The 22,066-nt window shown below is 41.8% G+C and overlaps 1 protein-coding gene across 2 annotated transcripts in view; it reads right to left on the bottom strand.

The window, feature by feature from the left end:
* Positions 1-22,066, bottom strand: part of iqgap2.L (IQ motif containing GTPase activating protein 2 L homeolog) — a 174,560-nt gene that overhangs the window by 113,252 nt on the left and 39,242 nt on the right. For both annotated transcript variants that reach the window (XM_018265345.2, XM_018265360.2), the window contains exon 2: positions 12,215-12,314. In XM_018265345.2, the coding sequence (XP_018120834.1) occupies positions 12,215-12,314 (100 nt within the window). The remainder of the gene's footprint in view (positions 1-12,214; positions 12,315-22,066) is intronic.

Below are 22,066 nucleotides of genomic sequence, written 5' to 3'. Positions count from 1 at the left end.
TGTGAAAATCAAAATGATGGATATTAATATTTCTGCAATACACAACCATGAAGGAAGGACCTGTAACATATATGCTTATAAACATAGAACTTGTGTTGTAGCTGGGTGTGCAGGTCGGCTTGCAGCTCAGCGGGGGTTGCATGTGAAGAACAAAAGCTTGGGAAAATGTCCATAATCTTTCTTCAATGATTTAAACGTCAATCATTTGGAATTGGTGCAATTAATATCTAACAGGGGACTGTTGCTGTGAAATTACTATCATGGTAAATGAGAACAGCATATGAATAAGCTATTGTCATCTAAAACATCTTTAATTATACAAATATCTCCCCTTTAAGGAACAGTAACACCAAAAAATAAAAAAGTTAAAAAAAAAAAAATGTTTTTGCTTTACAAAGGCAACTACAGTTTACATAAATAGTTAACTGGGTAGCCATTTAGGCTAAAAAAAAAAAAAGCGAAAAGTCACAGGTTACTTAGCAGATAACAGATAATAAGCCCTGTAATACAGATGGGTTTTACAGATTGCATCTGCAATGCAACCTGTACAATGGTTGCCCCCATGGCTACACAGCAGCTTGTTTAGTTTATATAAACTATAGTAGTGTTTCTAAAGCAAACACACCAATTTTATCAGTGCAGGGCAGCAGTACTTTATATTTTCATTACTTTAAAACACTTTCATTTTTTGGCATTACTGTAGAAATAAATACATAGACTGCAGAAATGACTGCAAATTACACCATTATATATACTCTGTCAACCTTTCTACATATAATTCTGTGTGATTTTTGCCCCCGCCAATTGTGTCAGTCCATGCCCCTTGGTTCACCCCACCCAGAATAAATACGTGTGTTCTGAAAAAATACAGAAATGGCACCAGGCACTTTCAGCCAATTCCAGTTCAAAACTAAAAGTGGGGCAATTTAGAATGTTTTACCCCCCCACCCATTGAGCTACTAAACTCTAGAGCAACAAAACACTACTCTTAGGGTAAGGGCACACGGGTAGATTCGGGGAGTTTAGTGGCCCCCGCGACAAAAATCGCCAGCAGGATGGCACTCGCAGCACTTCGTTTTCCGAAGTCGCCCGAAGTTGCCTCACTTCGGGCGTCTCCGGAAAACGAAGTGCCGCGAGTGCCATCCCACTGGGGATTTTCCATTATAGCCGGTGGGAAGGCAGTTTGGGGAGATTGTCGCCTCGAAGAAGAATCGATTTGTCGACGGGGCAACTAATCTCCCCATATCTGCCCGTGTGCCCTTACCCTTAGACTGAACTGCCCAAAGGCCCAACTGCCATACAGCATTCCAGCAGCTATGGGAAGTGTTGTTTATTGCTGAATATGTTTGTTATACCCCACTGGTTTTTCTCGGCTAGGAACTAGTTTGTATCCCAAGTGCTATACGTTTTGATTTGTTTCTATAGCCCCATTGTTTTAAGCAAATATAAACAGAATAAAGAGGATCATAGTCCCAGGCTTGCAAAATGGAAAATCTGTTTGTGACTTTAGCCTTTTGGGCAATCTCTGCGATATTTTGTACTGCGGATTTAAAGCCAGATTTTTAATGTCACAAACAAGCATGAAATTGTATTCTCTCAGATGATGGATGTGTGTGACTTCAGAACTATTCCAAGGCTTTGCTCGGCGTTTGAGTCATTGCTTAGTGGGAGAAATCTCCTCAGTGCCAAGCTAATCCCAAGCTGCACTACCTCGGCTGTCTTTACTTTTGATAGAATACAGAATTAAACTGAGATAGAGTGCATATTTATGGGCTAGTAAAGAAGACAAAATATATTCTATGTCAAACTTTCTATATAGGTATTTATGTTTATTTTAGAGTTTTTCCAGTAATGAGTACCATACATTTAAAGTGCAGTATAATTTTCATATGTAGCTGTATATTTATTATAATAAATGTACTTTTGGTTGCTATAAATGGTTGGGAAGCAATATCTTTTTTTTCTTTTTTTAATTGTCTACCAAAAACATAAGGGGCCGGTGTGTAAAAGTGTTATAGCCTAATAGCCTAGGCCAGCCACCTGCCTGTTTTCATGACCAAATAGGTGCCTCGAGGTCTTTTAGGCTGAAAGGACAAATTGGTACCATGAAAATCACTTTTACAAGGACACAGAGTGAAATCCGATAATACAGGTATGGGACCTGTTATTCAGAATGCTCAGGACCTGTGGTTTTACGGAAAACTTATCTGTCCATAATTTGGATCTTTATACCTTAAATCTACTAGAAAATAATTTAAATACACCCAATAGGTTGGTTTTTATATTATATCTTAGTTGGGATCAAGCACAAGCTACAGTTTTATTATTACAGAGAGAAGAGAAATCATTTTTAAAAATTTGAAAAAAATTGGAAAAATGGAATCTATGGGAGATGGCCTGGTCTTTCTGGATAACGGGTTTCTGGATAATGGATGCCATACCTGTAATGCCATTTTTTTCATCCAGACTTATTTGCAAGCAGAGTAATAGTGTTCTACCGTGTTCTCACCATATTTCAGAAAAAGAAAGTATTTTTCTTGTGGTAACATGATACGTGATTTCCGTAATCCAGAAAGCTCATTAAGGAAAGGCCGTCTCCCATAGACTCCATTATAATAAAATAATCGAACTATTTAAAAATTATTTACTTCCCCTTCCCCCCCAGCAGCCTAACAACAGAACAATGGGAAGGTAACCAGATAGCAGCTCCCTAAAGCTGGCAAGAATTCGTTATCATTGAAACGATCGTTTAAATGTACGATTTGTCCATCAACTAAAAAGACCATTTCAAGCGATGTTGTCTAGTTGAAGCCAAGAAAACCGAGGGTAGCTGCCTGCTTGGCCCTGCAAACAACTGGACAATATATAGATTTATACCTCCCAACATTCTGGAAACTGAAAGAGGAATAAAAATATTTGCCGCGCACAGCGTGGCAAATTTTTTTGACCAAGCCCCTTTTTGCGGCCACACCCTTTAATTACCATGCCTATTTTACAACATTTTCCAGGTTATGAAAGTTTGAACACATTTCTGTAGTTTTTATGTTTTATTACAGTTTTACTAATAAAGGTGAATTGCCCTTTAAGCTGTGAGTCTAACTTTTCCCAAGAGACAAATCTGTTAAAAATATATCTTAAGTGTCTATTCTGGGCTCTCTGCCAAGAGCCAATTAAGTTAGAAACATTGTATCTTTTTTGGCTGTTCAGCGCAGAGAAATCTGGACTTCCCAGTACAAACGCCTGAATGAGGGTTGATCTGTCAAAAGAGGAACTGCCCCACTCAAAACGGGACAGTTGAGAGGTAGGAGATTTCACAGATCAATTTTCTGACTGATGTTGGACAAAAAATCATTACATGCACGATCGTTCGATTCCCACTAACCTGACGATAATTTGACGGCTTGTTGGATTGCACTAAAATCGGTCGTTTATCAAAGAAAAATCTTTGCATCTATGAGGGCCTTAACACAAGATAACAGCTGCCTGGTAGATCTAAGAACAGCACTCAATAGTTAAATCCAGTTCCCACTGAAACACATTCAGTTACATTGAGTAGGAGAAACAACAGCCTGCCAGAAAGCAGTTCCATCCTAAAGTGCTGGCTCTTTCTGAAAGCACATGACCAGGCAAAATGAGCTGAGATGGCGCTCCACACCAATACAACTGAAAAAAAATTACACTTGCTGGTTCAGGAATGAAATTTTATATGGTAGAGTGAATTATTTGCAATGTAAACAGTGTAATTTAGAAATAAAACTACACCATAAAAATCATGACAGAATCCCTTTAACCAGTGGCGTAACTAGATGTTATTGGGCCCCACAGCAAAATAATTTTAGGGCTCCCGAAATATCAAATGGTTGCCCTGTATTAACAATATATATTAAAATTCCTAATTAATTAGAGCCTTATGGGGCCCACTATGCCTCTTGGGCCCCCCTGCAGCCGCAGGGTCTGCTTCCTCTGTAGTTACACCCCTGCTTTTAACTTACAGAGGGACAGAAAGGTGAGGGAATTAGCACCTTGCACAGTGCTTTGGGATAAAAGCTTCATGTGCAATTATAAGCAATAACACCCAGGTTGCATGTATCCAGGAGACATCCCCCTTCCCTCCTTTCCCATGTGAACTATGGACATCTCAAAGGGCCTCACAACACCAAATGTCCATGGCACATGTCCTTATTGAATATTCAAACTACACATTTGTTACCCAAGTGCTTTCAGGACAAACAAGAGATCCTTATCGTATCCTTATTCAGTTCTCCGTTATCTGCTTTTTATTTCACAAGTCCATGTCAGATTCCGACTTTCATATAACCGCATCCTATATTGTGTCTTTGTGTGTGTTACTATTTCAGAAAATGTAACATCATGACAATCCCATGCAATAGTCTATAATGGTAATTGTATCTGATTCAACTCCCATGTCGAATTTTTGGGGCAAAAAATGCTGCATTGTCAGGGAAAAACATTTGCTCAATTCCTTAGGGTAAGTGAATGTGCCCCAAAATACTTTTAAAACGTACACTTTAGACATTACTGGAAGAAATAAAAATACAAAACAACTGAAAAAAGTAATTATTTGCAGCACATGGTATTTTTTTTTGCTGGTTGGGAAGTGATGAAACAACAGTGTTGTACAGTACATTGGCAGGACGATATAATTCTGGCCACTACAAACAGACAGAGGTTTTTGTGGCATTTGCATTTTCTCCACCAGCAGAGGAACAACCAAATGTGACACAGCTCTAACACTCTTTGATGTTTGCATACGTGTCATGACTCAGTGTCACACCTTTAATAAATTGATTTATTGTACAGACACAGGCGCAGCAATTCTGATAGCGGCAGAGCATGCCACGTCATCATGTTTAATATATTCAAAATACTGTTTCTTAATAGCTACTTTTATTGTCATTTATTTTCTTCTTACATAGAGGCTATAAAACAATAGGACACAAGTATGGATATGGTGCCATACTTTGTTAGTACTGATAATTTATCACACTGTCATCAATATCATCTAATACTAGAAAATTCTTGTCAGTACTTTTTTCATTCATTTACTGATTTGTGGTGAGGCCACCAAGGCCCAGGCCTAGGGTGGCAAGTTTTCAGAGGCGGCATGCCACCCAGCCATAACCTAAGGAGCACCAGGGACCTACTCCTGTAGCGTAATCCCCAGTGCTCTAGCGCGTGCGGTTGGAGTGCGCTCGCGAGGGCACCAGGCCTAGGGAACCAGCGGCCACCCAAGCCTGAAATCCAGGCCTGTTCATGACTCTATTAAAGAACAAACAGTGGGTTATGAAGCAGAGTAAAACCTTTAAAGAACACTACAATCAGACTGTTGCTAAAAGGGAAATGTAGTTTAAAGCAAAAGAAGAAAAGATCAATCAGAGGCAATGCAAATGGCTGCTACTTGACACAGATTAATCTTTGCATGTGCCACAATTCGCTTTTATGCACCAAATCATCTTGGAAATACTTGCTCTAAACTGTGATATCAAACATCTAGCAGAAAAGATAAGCAATTAATTCCTACAAATTTGGAGTTGATGTTGTTATGGTGGGACCTTCATTTCTGCAGCAACCAGAGTATGGTGATCGCCTTTCCTCACTGAAATCCTTCAGCTCTGAAACTATAGCTCCCATCCAAGCCTGCCTTTACTGGTGATTTGGCACTCAGGGCTGGATTTATATGGCGGGCACCCCTAGGCCCACTGCCATTTGCCGTCCCTTCCCTTTTATTTGCACAAATTTTCACCACCAGGAACAGAGCAATGGTGACTGGCGCACTGGAAATTTAAAAAATGATCACATCTTCTGCGTATCCCCAGTGTTTCTCAACTAATGTGGGTGTGGTTGGGCAGCATGCCGCCCCTAAAAACCTGTTGCCCTAGGCCCCGACCTTGGTGGCCTTTCCACAAATCCTCGGTTTTTACAAAGGAGGATTACTGTGCAATTCCAACACAGAAACTCAGTCACACAAAGAATATACAGTATGCCAGTTTAACAGTTTCTGCATCTGTGGGTCCCCAAAGAAGCTTTTCTTCATTTACAAATCAAACCTTCCTTTCAGGGACATAACTATAGAGGAAGCAGACCCTGCAGCTGCAGGGGGGCCCAGGAGGTACAGGGGACCCCGTGAGGCCCTACTCAATGATACATTTTAATATATATTTGTATAACTTGACAACCTCTGGATATTTTGGGGGCCCTAAAAAAATGTTGCTGTGGGGTCCAGTAACATCTAGTTACGCCACTTCTTCCTTTATATTTTCCCAGGGACATGACTATGCGTATATGGCATTGTTTCAATTTGTATTACAATCCAAAACCTCACTGCTTTTTGGACGAGATCGTATGTGTGGGTTGGTGTTTCAAAAACGGATATACAAAAGCTACAAGATCGTTTGTTGTGCTGATTTTTATTAGATAAATGAGGCCTGAAAAGAGAGCATATTCTGAAATATCAGCAGCAATCGTGGTATTATTTATCAGCATCAGGCAGCTCAGGCACTAAGACTAACCATAGGCAAGGACAAGACAGAGAAAAGCCACTGTTCCCAGCACTATTTACTGCAAGAGAAAGGTATTCAGTCTGAAATCATTTTCTGAAAATAAAACGGCTAACTGGCAACCCAAAACAATAAGAAATGGAATGTTTGCTTGTAGTGCAATCTGAACATATAGCCTGTAGTCTAGAACCCACTCATACTTTCTTGACCCCACAGCCTCAAAGTGAATTTCAATTTTAATTTAGCACAGATGTCCGTTTGCAACAGTGTATCGAAAAAGAGAGAGAGAGAGAGAGAGAGAGAGAGAGAGCAGACTTAAAGCTTGGGACCCAAGGGTACAGAGAGGGCCTATTGGGGGGTGAATTATGTAAAACGGATCGCCTTGCTCAAGGTTTAGGGGCCATACAAAAAATGTTATACACAGGCTGACTGTAGATACAGAGAGGCTGATATAGCCCGTAACCTTCCTCACCTGGCAATACGTTTCTCAATTTAAATGAAAATTAATTTTGAATCTACTATGGCCGGTTACGATAATAAAGATTTTTTTCTCTCTTGTTTTGCCAGGAGATGTGATTCTCATTAAAAAAGTTGAAAATAATAAATGAAGCACAATGCAGATAGTTTACAGCAGGGCTGTCCAACTGGCGGCCAGCGATCCCCCCTTCTGTGGCCCCCCACATGCTGTGTCTGTTTACCATATGTAAGATTTAAAAGGTATCACTACAGAGATTAACTGGCCCCTGCATTGTTTAAACTTTAAATTCAGACTCTAATCGCATGTATTGTTCACACCTGTGATCCCCCTGTATTGTTCACACTTGTGGCACCTCTATTGTTCACTCCCCTAAAGCCTGTACTGTTCATACCTGAGACCCAGACTGAAACTGCCCACATTGTTCACCTGTTCACACTTTATTCAAAATGCTAATGGCGCACCAGCACTGTGTCACTGTATGTAGTACATATTAGAATGATAGCTTTCCCTGTCTCCTGCTCTGTTCTGCCTTCCCTCCCTGTGTGTGTGCCATTCTCGGCTTGCCCAGTGCTGCTTGTGTGCCATTCTCTGCTTGCCCAGTGCTGCTTGTGTGTACCATTCTCTGCTTGCCCAGTGCTGCTTGTGTGTGCCATACTCTGCTTGCTCAGTGCTGCTTGTGTGTGCCATTCTCTGCTTGCCCAGTGCTGCTTGTGTGTGCCATTCTCTGCTTGCCCTACGCTACCTGTGGGATGTTAACCTGTTAGGGGATTGTTCTTTGTTAGAATTTGGAAATTGTTGTTAAGGGCCCCTAAGGTGTTTAATCATGTGTTGGGGGGTCGTTGTATTATCCACAGGGGAGGATGAGGCATATGGATTTAAGGGTATGTTTTAACATGACTTCAATTTTTCACATATGAGTGATGAGGGATTCCCTGCAGTGAGCACCAACCATTTAGTTTTTTGGTGTGCTACCACCGTTAATTTGGATATGATCTTAAAAGTTCTTGTGATAACATGGGTGTGGTTTAAAAGGGGGCGTGGTCAACACTGACTTCCATTATCGGTGCTCCTTCACATAGGCCAGTACAATTTTGGCCCTCGGTACCACAGAAGTTGGACAGCACTGGCATACAGCATACACAAAAGGTTTCCCTGAATGAGAAATGCCACTTCTAATCTTCTGAGGATCTTGGCTGGATTCCATTCATTGTAGCTCTGTTTAAAGGAACACTGACACTAAAATCAAAACTTCTCTGTGCCTGAACACCACAACTATGCTTGGGATGGTAAGGAGATAGGGGACACTGCCCTAGGCCCATGTAGAGCAGCATTTGCAGAAAGAAGAGTGGAGAGTAGTTGTTCAAGATGGAAATAGTAGGGTAAAACAGCTAGTATTTATATCAGAACTGCCAATCTGTTACCCCCTCAGTTGTTGTTAAGGACCAAATTCCAGAACCCAACTGCTACAAGAACAGCAGAAATGTCACATTTCCCAAATTTTCAGGATTATACCAGAATTATATACAGAACTTGTGTGGAGGGAATAATGGCTACTAGGGCATATGTCAGTGTGACCAAAATCACTGAGAAATCATCCCCAAAAGGATCTTATGGCACAGGGAACATTGCACTTTTTAGTCTATAATATAATCTTGGGCACAAGACATTGTGCCTTTTCGGCATGAAGCACCTAAGGCTGTAGAGGTGATGATATTAATACATATTTTACTACTTTCTGGTGGCCTGTCTATGGATCCTTTGAGTGCCCAATGCCTATATTTTTCTGAATTGTTACCGCTTGTCTACTTCCCTGAGCTAAAGTACATGGGCTGTAGCACCTGGACCACTTTAATATATTGATTAAATGTCAACTTTGATTTGTGCTTTGGGGCCCTTTCCCTTTGTTTTAAAACAAGACAATTTCTAACAGAGAACCATGGGAAAACATGTGACAACGGTTCCAGGTGTTTGGGGCAGGAGCAGTTTCTTTTTAAAATAAACAAAGGCATAATAATGTCTTCATTTCATAAAGAGACAAACCCTCTCTCTCTCTCTCTGTATGGCATTATTTAGGGGACAAGGACAAGCAGGACACCTGCCAGGGACCTAGCCACTTTGTGACAGGGACAAGCCTTGCAGAGAAATGACTGGGGTTCTTTGGATCCGAGACAAGTTAAATTGTAACAAGGCATGGCTGTGTTTTGGCCAGACAGTTAATGGGGCTCCATGATATCTGAATGCATCCTTATCTCTCCCTCCGAAAAGTAATGTTGTATAAGTGGAGACATTTGCACCGAGACTAGATATCTATAGCATTGAATCAGCTACAGTACCATAGGCACTCTAGCTTGGCACTCTAACATCATATAGTGCAATAAAAGGACATTTAAGAAACAAATACGGAAAATGTTTGTAAATGTTTATATAAAGATGTGTGCTGGACCCATATGTCTGAATGTGGTTAAAGATGATGTGGGGTGTGCCCTAAAACTACCCAATTTTCCATTAGGGTTTGTTAAAGGAAAGGTGTGGAGTTGTAACTAGTTTTATTAGAAGATATGACTAACCTTTCCTTTTGGTTTAAGCCATCTGCAGCAGGATACCTTGCAGATTATCCGCTAAATTCCGCTATATTTCATGTCCCCACTGCAGATTATCCGCTAAATTCCGCTATATTTCATGTCCCCACTGTGCATGTGGGTACTCTTTAGCTGCATTGGCGTCCAATTAAAGTGTGAAACAAAAAAATATTTTTACAACGTAAAAACAACTGAGGTCTCTACCTTTTTCTGCCTTACATTGTACCATCCAAACACCAAATTTACTGTAACTCAATAGATCAAATCTAAACTATAATTAGCATATTCAAATAAACACAATATTAATATATGAATGGGTTTGGATTTGGTATTTGGATTTACCAAATTCAAATCCTATATAGATTACTTGTGATTTGGCCAAATCCTGCCCCATTACAGATATGGGATCAGTTATCCGGAAACCAGTATTCCAGAAAGCTCCAAAGGGCATTTCCCATATCTAGTATTTGATTCCAACTAAGATTGAATTAATCCTAATTGGAAGCAAAACAATCCTATTGAGTTTATTTAATGTTTTACATGATATTTTACCAGACTTTATAGAGAATCCAAATTATGGAAAGATCCTGGGAAACCCCAGGTCCCAAGCATTCTGTATAATAGATCCCATACCTGAACTACATTTACAGAACTGCTGGCTGGAGAGAAACACAACATGAGACACAAACATAAATATAATTAGAATATTGATCACATAATCTTTAAATAATCTTTAAATAAATCTTTATTTAAATAATCTTTAAATAAAATAAACTGAACTTAATTATGTGAAAGATACTATATTGGTTAACTGAAAAGAAATCAATATGTGACGATGACTGTCCTTTCTGCATAAAGTCACCCACTGAGAATAATCAAGATATACAGTAGAATTCCAACAGCATCAGTGGCTCAAATATGAAGGTTTATAGAAGTGTAATGAGATTTAATGCTAACCAAGAGGTTAATAGCATTAGCTCTTTTCTTTCAATCATCACAAACCAGCAGAACTGATTATCAAGAAACTAAAGAACATTCCTTTTGTTGTTGTGTGCCTTTAACATAAATTCATCAAAGTTTAGTGTTTGTAAAAGTACCAGTCCGGCCCCTTCCAAATAAACAATGCTCCTGTTCAAAGGTCCATTAGGGCAGCATATTATTTCAACTCTCCCTACAAGGAGCAAATCAATTTGGAATGTACAATGCTGAACAACCACATTCCTGTTGTTTCCACTTAACATTGGATTCCACCTTAAGGTGGCCGTAGATGTGCATATTTTTTTTTTTGGTGCGACGAACACTCCTTCTCATGATCTACCATTCAGATTAAAATAAGTAGGAAAAAGAACAAAACAGATAATGCTCTGGCCATTAATTGACAGACAGCAATAGTACGAAAGTTTTGTCCGACAAATAGTAGGGACAGTCTCCCATTACATGCAGAGAGCTTATCAGTAGCCAATCTATATCTTTTAACCTATCCAATCGACTGATTAAGTGATTGCCAAAATCTGAAAATCATACAAAAGGGCATCTTTGCGTCTATGGCCAGTTTTCGCTTTGGTTCATTCACACTGGCAAATTTGTATGTGCAACTTTATTGCAGTAACAAACCTCCAGAAACAGGTGACTTCTCGGAAAGATACATTTAACAAGCTGTTTCTGCTTATATGCAACCAAATCAAAGTTAAGGGTAAAGCAACCTAACCTAGTAAAGGTGGCCATATACAAACTTTTTCTGCAACCACTGGTCGCAGACATTTAGAGGCGACATTTAGACAATACAGACATTTAGAGCTGAACCATCAGATATACAGGTAGAAACAATAGAATGTCAGGCTCCTTCATAGGCACCCAATTAAAATTTTCCAACTTGGCAGATCGACTGCCAAAATCCAAATCTTTTGCAGATATTAGTCGGCTGGTCTTCCTTCATACATCCACCAATATCCTAAAAACACTGTGCGTGGATGGCAACCTTAAGGCTGAACCTGTTCCTTCAAGTAACCACAATAGCACCCCAACTAAAGCGTTACTTGTTTGCAAAGTCACCAAACAAGCAAATCTTTTTTACATGCCCACCTTGAGGTTGTCAATATGGGCTTATCCAATCTTTTGGACCTAGATTCAACGACTGGATTGCAATTGCTACTATGCAGGCCGTCAGATTGAGGATCATCACAACGCACAGCAGCGGCATAGCTTGACTACTGCTGGTCTGGGTGCAGGACGGGCACCCCCCCCTTACATATCCCTCCACTGTAGTTACCAGAGGGGCACATTTTGCCAAACATGTTGTGATAAAATGTGTCAGCTAGTGATCTTACTGACCAACTGAATCAAGTACAAGTCAGCAATTTAGAATTTACAGTATCAAGTGAAATATATAAAGTTTAATCTGCATGCTAAATCCGGGAAAAATCCACAATAATTAGGTAAAAAAATCAATAGTTGTGCCAGTTCCTATTTAAAAAACACATCTGAAAAAAACAAATAGACAACACTTTCAGCGTTCGCTTACAGAATGGAGTGTTTTTTCAAAATTTGTGGGGGCTGCCTTGGACCATGTTTCTCCCACTCTGTCCAATTAACTGAACACGCATTACTGTCAGTAACAGCCTTTATTTATTTATTTTTACCTTTTTGCTTCCTCTAGATGGCATAAATACTCATAAGCAATGTTCTGCCGCCTCCTTTCATCCATTTCCTCTGCAGAAAGCCTTTCATCATCAACGATGGCTGAAAATAGAAGAAAGTGAGTCAGATTGGGCATAATTACAGTGGATACCTCATTCAGAACATCAGTATTGAATAATGGTTTGCATATTACTATTCTGCATAATAAAAGGGGCACTATCTAGATTTAGATTATGGGAACATGGAGGAGGTTTCCTATAGGCTACAGTAGAAATTAGCATTGGTAATAATAATATGTACACTGTACTATTCTTTACTCTTCTACGTTTATTTTGAAACTAAAAATACCATACCACTGAACTGCAGCAAATTAGTATAATGTTTAAGTATTTTAGACAGTGAAATGGTATTTCTGGGTTATACAGATTTTGAGTCAGTCCCTAAGCTCAGTAAGTGACAGCAGCACAGAGCATGTGCAGTGAATCAGCAGAAAAGAATATGGGGAGCTACTGGGGCATCTTTGGTGGCACAGATCTTTCCTGCTAAAGGGTCTTGGTTGCCTGGGGCTGGTACAGAACCCCAAAATGTAATGCACATCATTTCTAGCCTACTTCTTTAGTTTAACGTTCCTTGTCCTTTAAATGAAGAACAGGACAATATAACATGGCCATAAAAGAAGTATAACTCTGTATGCAGACTGGAATGCAATACATAACACCATGTTAGAGCAAGTGTACAGTACCAGATTAGAGAGCAATAATAAGTGTACAAACATGTTACAATATTATAGTAGTTGCAGCAAGGCTTAGGGTGGCAAAGATCTGGGGGAGGCATGCCCACACGCTGGCTGCATCTGAACTGGGGACTGGGCAGAGGAATTTGAAGGTTGTTTGAATCTCCCCCCCCCCAGAACCAGTGATTGGGGAATAGCACAAAAGCAATGGGCAGTAGGTAAGGGAGTAGGGGCAAAAGCAGGAGGTGGTGCTCGTGCAGCGGGGGGTACGAGCAGGCTAGGGGCGCTTTGGGTTGAAATCTGGCCCTGATTGCAACACAATGTGCACTTCAGTAAGTGTAGTACCATGTCACCATGGTATAGTAAATAAATTAGATGTAGCATCACATTGTAAAGCTGGTGCAGCACTATATTACAGTATCATACTAAGAACACTGTAGATGTAGAAGCCTTTACAGGTAAGCAGAGTACATTAGTGATATGTGGGCCGCCCCGACACCCGCAGGTTTGGGCCACCTCAGCAATTGCTTTGCAGGTCGCAGGCGGGTTCAGGTTGAGCTCTTCTGCCGGCTCTCCCCACTTGCGACCTTACACTGCCAGCTTCCTGCTTCTATTTTTATAGGCAAGTGCTCATCCTGCCGCTTTTGTGATGTCACTGGCAGGGCGGGCCTATAAAGAAAGAGGAGGAGCCAGGTGTGGGTGGGCTCAGTTGGAGCGGGTCAAGAAAAACCCTACCCGCACATCACTAGAGTACACCTAGCATGTTAGAGGGCAGAGTGAAGTGTTACCCTGATTAAATGCTATAGTGAAGCGTGGCACTCTATTACTGACCTAAAAGCAGGGGCCTTCCATGTGACTGCCTGGGCCCTGACTGATGTGTTCCATAAATGTTTGTGAGTTTGGGGGCTCTAAAGGGAGTCTGCTGTGGGAGCCAGTAACTAAGTGTGTGATACTGTATAGTGTAGTGTGTTAAGTATTAAATTGCTTGTAACAAACCACAACACTAAAACATGGCACTATAAAACAATTCACTTACTACAATGCTGCCCCATGCTAGCACACTTACTTTACTATGGTAGTGTTACATTATAGTACTACAGCACTGTAGTCAATGTTACAATGTTATACGAAGAGGAGTTACAGCGCATAGTACCTGTAATACATAATAACAGTGCTGTGTTCTAGTGCTATATATACGTATATCTATATATATATCTATATATATATCTATATATATCTATATCTATATATATCTATATATCTATATATCTATATATCTATATATCTATATATCTATATATCTATATATCTATATATCTATATATCTATATATCTATATATCTATATATATCTATATCTATATATATCTATATCTATATCTATATATATATATATATATATAAATAAAAGTGTAGCAATTCTTCATGCAAGGCAAGTTGTAAGACAATATAAACCTATACTATATATTTATTTATATATTTAGTTATATTACAGGGAGTAGTTCACCTTTAAATAAACTTTTAATATGATGTAGACATTGATATTCTGAGACAACTTGCAATTGGTCTTCATTTATTTTTATGGCTTTTCAATTATTTAGCTTTTTGTTGAACAGCTCTCAAATAAGTATTTCAGCAGCTATCTGGTGGCGAGGGTTGCTTATTTACACGCAAATATAAGTAATAAAAAAGTAACAATAACAATAAAAATGTAGCCTCACAGTGGCTGCCCAGTGACCCCCATTTGAAAGCTGGAAAGTGGCAGAAGAGAAGAGCAAATAATTGAGACTATTAAAAAAAAAAAAAAAAATGAAAATCAATTGCAAAGTTGGATAGAGGGCATTCTATAACATTCAAAAGTGAACCACCTCTATAATAATTTAATTATGTATATATTGTAAATCAGCTTCTAGTCTGTGGTGTTAAACCTTTCCAAAGACTTAGACGGAACAACATATTTAGGCCTACTTATCTTCAGATGGGAACATTTCCTTTTATTTGGTTTTAAGGTTTGTTACTTGAGGGTTCTGGCTTTGTTTTCTACTGTGAAAAATCTGTCTTGTCCTGCCAAACTGCACAGTGGCAGCCTTAGTGCAGCTGTACAAAGGATGAATCAAATGAATAATGGTGTGTGCTCAGTGGGTGATAACCACAAGGGACAAATTAAAGGCAGCTAATGTTTTCTACAGGTAAACCTACAGATTAGAGAGGAAGAAACACAGGATTTTAGTTCTCCCATGTTTGTGATGTAATATGCAAGTCTGCAAGTCTGAAATGGTTACAGGCACTGACGAGTTAAAATTTCTATTTCACTACAGGAAAGAATATAATTTACCATGTACAGGAACAACATTCCTAGTATCATTTGAACATACAGTAGATATCCTACTGGAGGCCCACAGGCCAGATTGTAGCCTCTGCAAGAGATTTTCTAGGGCCCTAAGAAAGTGCTGAATTTAGGTCCTAGTCACTTCTCCCAGGGACAGTCTATATGTCTGCATATGTGTCGACTGCTGGCAGGCACCATCTCCCCTTCACCTCTGCCCCCAGAATTGAGTGGCAAGCTAGGAGTTTCTTTGTATTTACTATAGAGGTACCCGTGGCCCATCCTTCTAAAGCATTCACTCTAGACACTGGTCCATGGGTACATATTTGGTCAATATGACCCTGCCCTAAGGGCACAATGTAATTTCTCCTACTGCACATCTGTAGTTCACCAATCCTGCAACTGGTGGTGCGTCTCTTCCGTAGACCCGGCCGGGTCCCCTAGCAACGTATATGTATAGAAAGACGGATCCACACACATCATGTTTGGTGGCTAAATAAAAGGGGATACTCCCCGACTGAATTAATCAGAGTGTGTGTGGAGCCTGCCCTAAGGGCTCCTACACATAGGTGTTTACAGTTGTTCTCCCACGTGGTGACTTTGATGGGTTCCACCACATAAGACTACATAGAATATAGAGCTCACTCACTGTACCCACAGCACCTCATTGAATAAATCTGTGAATTAATACATTCAATAAATCACTGAAGCAAAGTTACATAGGGTAGACAACAACAAAAATTAATATCTGGCCAATTTTCAGCCAGGTATTGGTGTGATAGGCCCACTGGGGAGAGGACTGCATATTGAAAGCTGGAAAGAGTCAGGAGATGAAGAATGCAAATCATTCAAAAACTATAAAAAAAGAAAAAATAAGGTCAATTGAATAATTTTGTAGTATTCTAGAACATTCTAACAATGAATTAAAGGTGAACCACCCTTTTAAGAGACTGTCCTAGAGCTTTGTAGATATTACACTGTAAATTGTAAAAGAGCCAGCTAGAAATTTATATCTATAGGAATCATGGGTGTCTTCAGTATAAATATCTTCTCCTTTGACACAGCATGACAAGCTTCAATCACAGCCACATATTTTCACCTTTATATCTTTGAATAATATACAGTTATGGGATCCGTTATTCAGAAGCCAGCTATCTAGAAAGCTCTGAATTTATGGAAAGGCCCTCTCCCATAGACTCCATTTTATCTAAATATTTCATATTTTTAAAAATATAGAAATTTTTTCATACTCACCGTAATTTCTATTTCCAAGTCACTTCCATGGCAGCATTCACCAACATGGGTTAATCCCGCCTATCAGGTCACTGGACAGGAAAGAGTTAACGATCGGTATAAATACCTTGCTCCTCCCAGCAATCCTCGTCTAGTAACAAGCTCCAGAAGAAGGGAGGGAAGTTGGTGAATGCTGCCATGGAAGTGACTTGGAAATAGAAATTACGGTGAGTATGAAAAAATTTCTATATTTCCCAAGTCACCCATGGCAGACAATTCACCAACATGGGATTTCCCCAAGCTTAAAGAAGGGAGGGACCATTATCGATCAACCAAAAAACTTTATTTAGCATGAACAACAGATTGCAAAATCTTTCTTCCAAACTTTGCATCTTGAGACAGCATCACATTCAGTCTGTAATGACGAATGAAGGTACAAGAAGATGTCCACCTCGCAGCCTTGCAGATGAGGTCTGGCGGGGCCTTGGCTTCCGCCGCCCAGGAAGTAGCCATGGCTCTTGTAGAGTGAGCCCTCAGGTCCTTAGGAATCTCATTGCCTGTCAACCGATAAGCTAGAGCAATGCAGGAGACAATCCAGCGGCCAATCGTAGATTTAGCTGGTGCCATACCCTTTCTAGGGCCCCTCGGAATCAGGAATAACTTGTCAGATTTTCGCCAATCCTTCGTTCGCGTCAGATAATGCGAAACGGCCCTCACCAAGTCCAAAGTATGCCATTCTCGCTCCTTGTTAGACTTTGGAGACGGGCAGAAAGAAGGTAGTGTAATTTCCAAATCGGCATGAAATTGGGAGATTACTTTTGGAAGAAACTCAAAAGATGGTCTCATAATCACTTTGTCCGGATAGACAACTGTGTCTGGCTCTTTTGCTGACAAAGCAGAAATCTCACCAACCCTGCAAGCTGAGGTAATAGCGACCAGAAACAGGACTTTCAATGTCGCATGCCAGTCCGAGGCTTTCCGCAAAGGCTCAAAAGGTGAAGACATTAAGGCTCGTAAGACAATCGTAAGGTCCCAAGGTGGAACTCTGGATTTCTTGAAAGGACACACCCTTCTCATTGCGTTGAAGAACCGGTTAACCAGAGGCTCCTCCGCCCAGGAATGACCACACAATGCAGATAATGCGGAGACTTGACCTCGCAGGGTGCTTGTGCTAAGTTTTCTCTGGAAACCCACAAACAGGAACTGAATCACCTGTTGGACAGTAGGATCTTTTGGGTCAAACTTGTGTTGTACTGCAAATTCTGCGAAACACTTCCAGACCCTGTAATATTGAGCCGAGGTAGAAGCCCTCCGAGCCTTCAATAAGAAATTCACCAGATCTTCCTGGAAACCATATTCTGCTAGCCTCTGCCTTTCAATTTCCATGCCGTCAGTGACAGGGAATCCACTCCCTCGTAGACCACTGGGCCCTGGGATAACAAATCCGGCTGAAGAGGCAGTCTCAGAGGTGGCTCCACTGCCAAACTCTGCAGGAGCGGAAACCAAGGGCGTCTCGGCCAATACGGAATTATGGCTATGACCAAGGCTTTTTCGATATCCACCTTTTTCAACACCCTCCAAATCATTGGAAAGGGCGGAAAAACATAACCAAATATCCTGCTCCAATCCTGGAGGAGTGCATCCACTGCTTCTGCCAGAGGACATGGTGCCCTGGAGAAGAACCTGCTGCACTTGTGGTTTTTGTCCGTGGCCATAAGATCGATTTCTGGCCTTCCGAACCTCTGTACTACGCCTTGAAAGGTTAGCAGACATAAACTCCATTCTCCTGGTTGCAAGGTGTTGCGACTGAGAAAGTCTGCCTCCGTATTCTGACTGCCTGGAATATGTAAGGCTGTCAGCCCTTCTAGATTTTCCTCTGCCCACGTCATTATTGGGGCCAGTTCTTTTAGCAGTCGGGCGCTTCTGGTGCCACCTTGCTTCTGCACATAAGACACAGTTGTAACATTGTCTGACTGAATCTTTACCCAGGCATGTAGAATCTTTTCTGAAAAGGCCAGCAATGCCTCTTTCACGGCCCGTAGTTCCAGAATGTTTGAGGAGACACCCTGCAGGTTCCAATGACCTTGAACACTGCGGCCTTCCAGTACTGCACCCCAGCCTCTCTCTGAAGCGTCTGTCGTGATCACCACATACGGGGGGTTTGCAAGGACCATCCCCTGAGTCAAATTTCCTACAACCAGCCACCAACTTAAACTGTCTTTGGCGTCCTCTGAAACTACAATTCGTGAATTTAGTTTCAACTGTCTTGAAGCATTCTCCCTCAGGAAGAATTGTTGGAGAGGCCTCATGTGCCACCTGGCCCACTTCACCATCTGGATCGTAGATGCCATGAGACCTAGGACCGACATGCATGATCTTACTGAGACTCTTTGTTGTTCTTTGAACTGTCTTATTTGTCTCAATATATGCTGTATCTTTTCTTGAGGAAGTGAAACTATTCCTTCCTGCGTATCCAGGTGTGCACCCAAGAAGACCATCCTTTGTGACGGAAGTAAGCTGCTCTTCTCCCAGTTTATTACCCAACCGAACTGTTGGAGTACCAGGATTGTTCTGTCCCTGAATTTCAGAGCTTCCTCTCTTGATGAAGCCACCAACAGAATGTCGTCCAGGTAATGAAATATAGGCACACCTTCTACTCTTAGAAAAGCCACGACCGTGACCAGGACTTTTGTAAACGTTCTTGGGGACGTTGAGAGGCCAAAGGGAAGACAGGTAAACTGGACATGTTGACCTCTGAAAACAAATCGAAGATACTTCCGGTGTGTCTTGTGCACTGGTACATGGAAATATGCGTCCTTCAAGTCCAGATTTATTAGCCATGATTGTGGAGGAACTGCTTGTAGGATGGACGTCAGTGATTCCATTTTGAAGCGCCTGCAGTTGACAAACTGATTCAGAGGGCGTAAATCCAGTACCGGTCTGAATGCCCCCGAGGCCTTCCGGACTAGAAAGAGCTTCGAATAGAAACCTAAGCCCTGTTGGGACTTCGGAACCCATTCCACTGCCCCCGAGTTCAGGAGTTGATCTACATACTCCTGTAACACTTGGTCCGAACCTGGTACCTGCGGGACTGAAGACACCTTGAACACATTGCGAGACGGCACCCTGTGGAACTCCAACTGATATCCTTCCTGAATCACCCTCAGGACCCATTGGTCTCTGATTTTTGAGGCCCAGACCGCATAAAAGGATGTTAGACGTGCCCCCACTCTGCTGGTCTGAGCCGGCCTGATCTCATTGCTTCTTCTCCGTATGGCTTGAGCTGAAAGTAGAACTTCTCCTATTGGGAGGCCTACTTTCCCCCCTTGTGGGCTTCCAATTAGTCTGTCTTCCGGCAGTCCTTCCATATCTAGGCTGTCTTGAACCCCGAAAGGACCTGTTAATGGGGGAACTAGGCCTCCCCCCTTGACGCCTGAATCTCTTCTCCTGCGGCAAAAATACACTCTTGCCCCCGGAAGCTTTCTTAATGATGGAATCGAGTTTCTCACCGAAGAGCATCTCTCCCTCAAACGGCAACTGACATAAATTCCCCTTAGAGGCTGAATCCGCCAGCCATGGCTTCAACCACAAAGCCCTTCTTGAGGACACCGAAAGTGCCATAGTTCTTGAAGCTAGATGTACCAGATCTAGAGAGGTATCGGTCATGAAATCCACCGCTAGTTTCAATTCAGACAACATTTCACGTAACCCAGACCTTTTGACATTAGAAGAAATGGCATCTTCCAGGTTATTCAACCACACCTTCATAGCTCTTGATGTGGAGGTCATAGCTACTGCCGGTCTACAAGTTGCTCCTGCCGCTATAAACGTCTTCTTGAGGTTGGTTTCGATCCGTTTCTCCATTGGATCACGGAAAGCTGCTGCATCATCCACTGGCAGCGTCGTCTTTCTTGCCAACCTTACCACCGCAGCGTCGACTTTAGGCGGATTGTCCCACAATTTAGAGAAAGACTCCTCCACCGGATACTTTTTTGCAAACTTCCCCTGGATAACAAACTTTTTCTCTGTTCTCTTCCACTCAGAGCTGATGATTTCCTTAATTGAATCATGCACCGGGAAAGTCACCTGTCTTTTCCTGACCGATGGGAAGAATTTATCTGCTGAACTAGACTTAGGTAGCTCTTCCGAAAGACATAGCGTCTTCCTTACTGCCTTTACCAGATTCTCTATCGCTGTAGGATCAAATGCAATCTCTTCCTCAGAAAACACTTCTCCCTCCTCTGAGAGTTCTGAATGTGCGTCCCCTGGAGAATACAATTCTTCATCTGACACATCTGATAGAGACTCATATGGCAAATCTCTGACCCTCTTAGCTTTCCTCTGTACCCCAGAGGTAGAAGCAGTAGCCTCTTGCATGCCTTGTACTACAGCTTGCTTGATGATGGAGACCAGAGCATCCAATTGTGGGGCTCCTGAAGGCTGAGGGTCTGCAGACGCTACTGGGTCCGTAGCTGAAGCCGCTTTCTTTGAGAGAGTAGGCTCCCCTTTCTGCAATTCAGTTGACATATGTAGGCTGAAAATGGAAAAGACAACCATCAGCCACTAATTATCGTTCTCTCTCATTACATCCATATATCCACAGCCAGCTTACCTAGGACCTTTGGGCTGAGATCCTTTTCCAGAGCCAGGCTGATCCATAGTAACCTGTAACACATTATTCCATAAGCATAAATTCAATTACAAAAGCAAGATTCCACTGGAAAGGCACTCACAGTCTGTAGTCGAGTGAACCAACGCTCTCCAACTTCCGGCGAAGTGTACAATCACATCCAGCCAAAACGCCAGCCTTGCACACACTGCCAGCGTCTTCTTATTGCGTCACTTCCTGACGCCGTTTTCCCGCGCGTCAGTCCGGTCGCGCGTCACTTCCGGGCGCGCGCGTCCATTTCCGGGCGCGCGTCTTCTTTGAGCGCGCGTCTTCCGCGTGCGTCACTTCCGGCACGCGTCACTCCGTTCGCGTCAACTCAGGCGCGCGTCTTACACGCGCTTCCGCGTCCGTACTCGACGCGCGTCCGCGTCAGTATTGGCGCGTGTGCTCTTCCATGGAACAAAACACTTTACCCAGCCTCGAATCCATCTGAAACGGCTGATCCTCTGGACTGCTTCATCCTCCTCTCTACCTTTAGGAGGGAATTCTTACAGCAGCTCCAGCACACAACCCTGCCCAACGGGTTCTTCTCACCACAACCCGTATAGGGTGCACTTGGAGGCATCAGAGGGGAGAGAGAGAGAGAGAGAGAGAGACCCACTCTGGTATGGTAAGCTTAGCAGCCTTTTAGCCATCTGTAGCAGCCTGTAGCAGTCTGTAGCAGCCTGTCGTGACCTGGACAGGAAAAAAGACGAGGATTGCTGGGAGGAGCAAGGTATTTATACCGATCGTTAACTCTTTCCTGTCCAGTGACCTGATAGGCGGGATTAACCCATGTTGGTGAATTGTCTGCCATGGGTGACTTGGGAAATTATTTCCTTTTTCTCTGTAGTAATAATAAAACAGTAGCTTGTACTTGATCCCATCTAAGATATAATTAATCATTATTGGAAG

Source organism: Xenopus laevis, chromosome 1L (assembly GCF_017654675.1).
Source record: "Xenopus laevis strain J_2021 chromosome 1L, Xenopus_laevis_v10.1, whole genome shotgun sequence".
Classification (NCBI taxonomy): domain Eukaryota; kingdom Metazoa; phylum Chordata; class Amphibia; order Anura; family Pipidae; genus Xenopus; species Xenopus laevis.
Note: the sequence above shows the minus strand (reverse complement) of the source record. Positions and strands in the feature narration are given on the sequence as shown.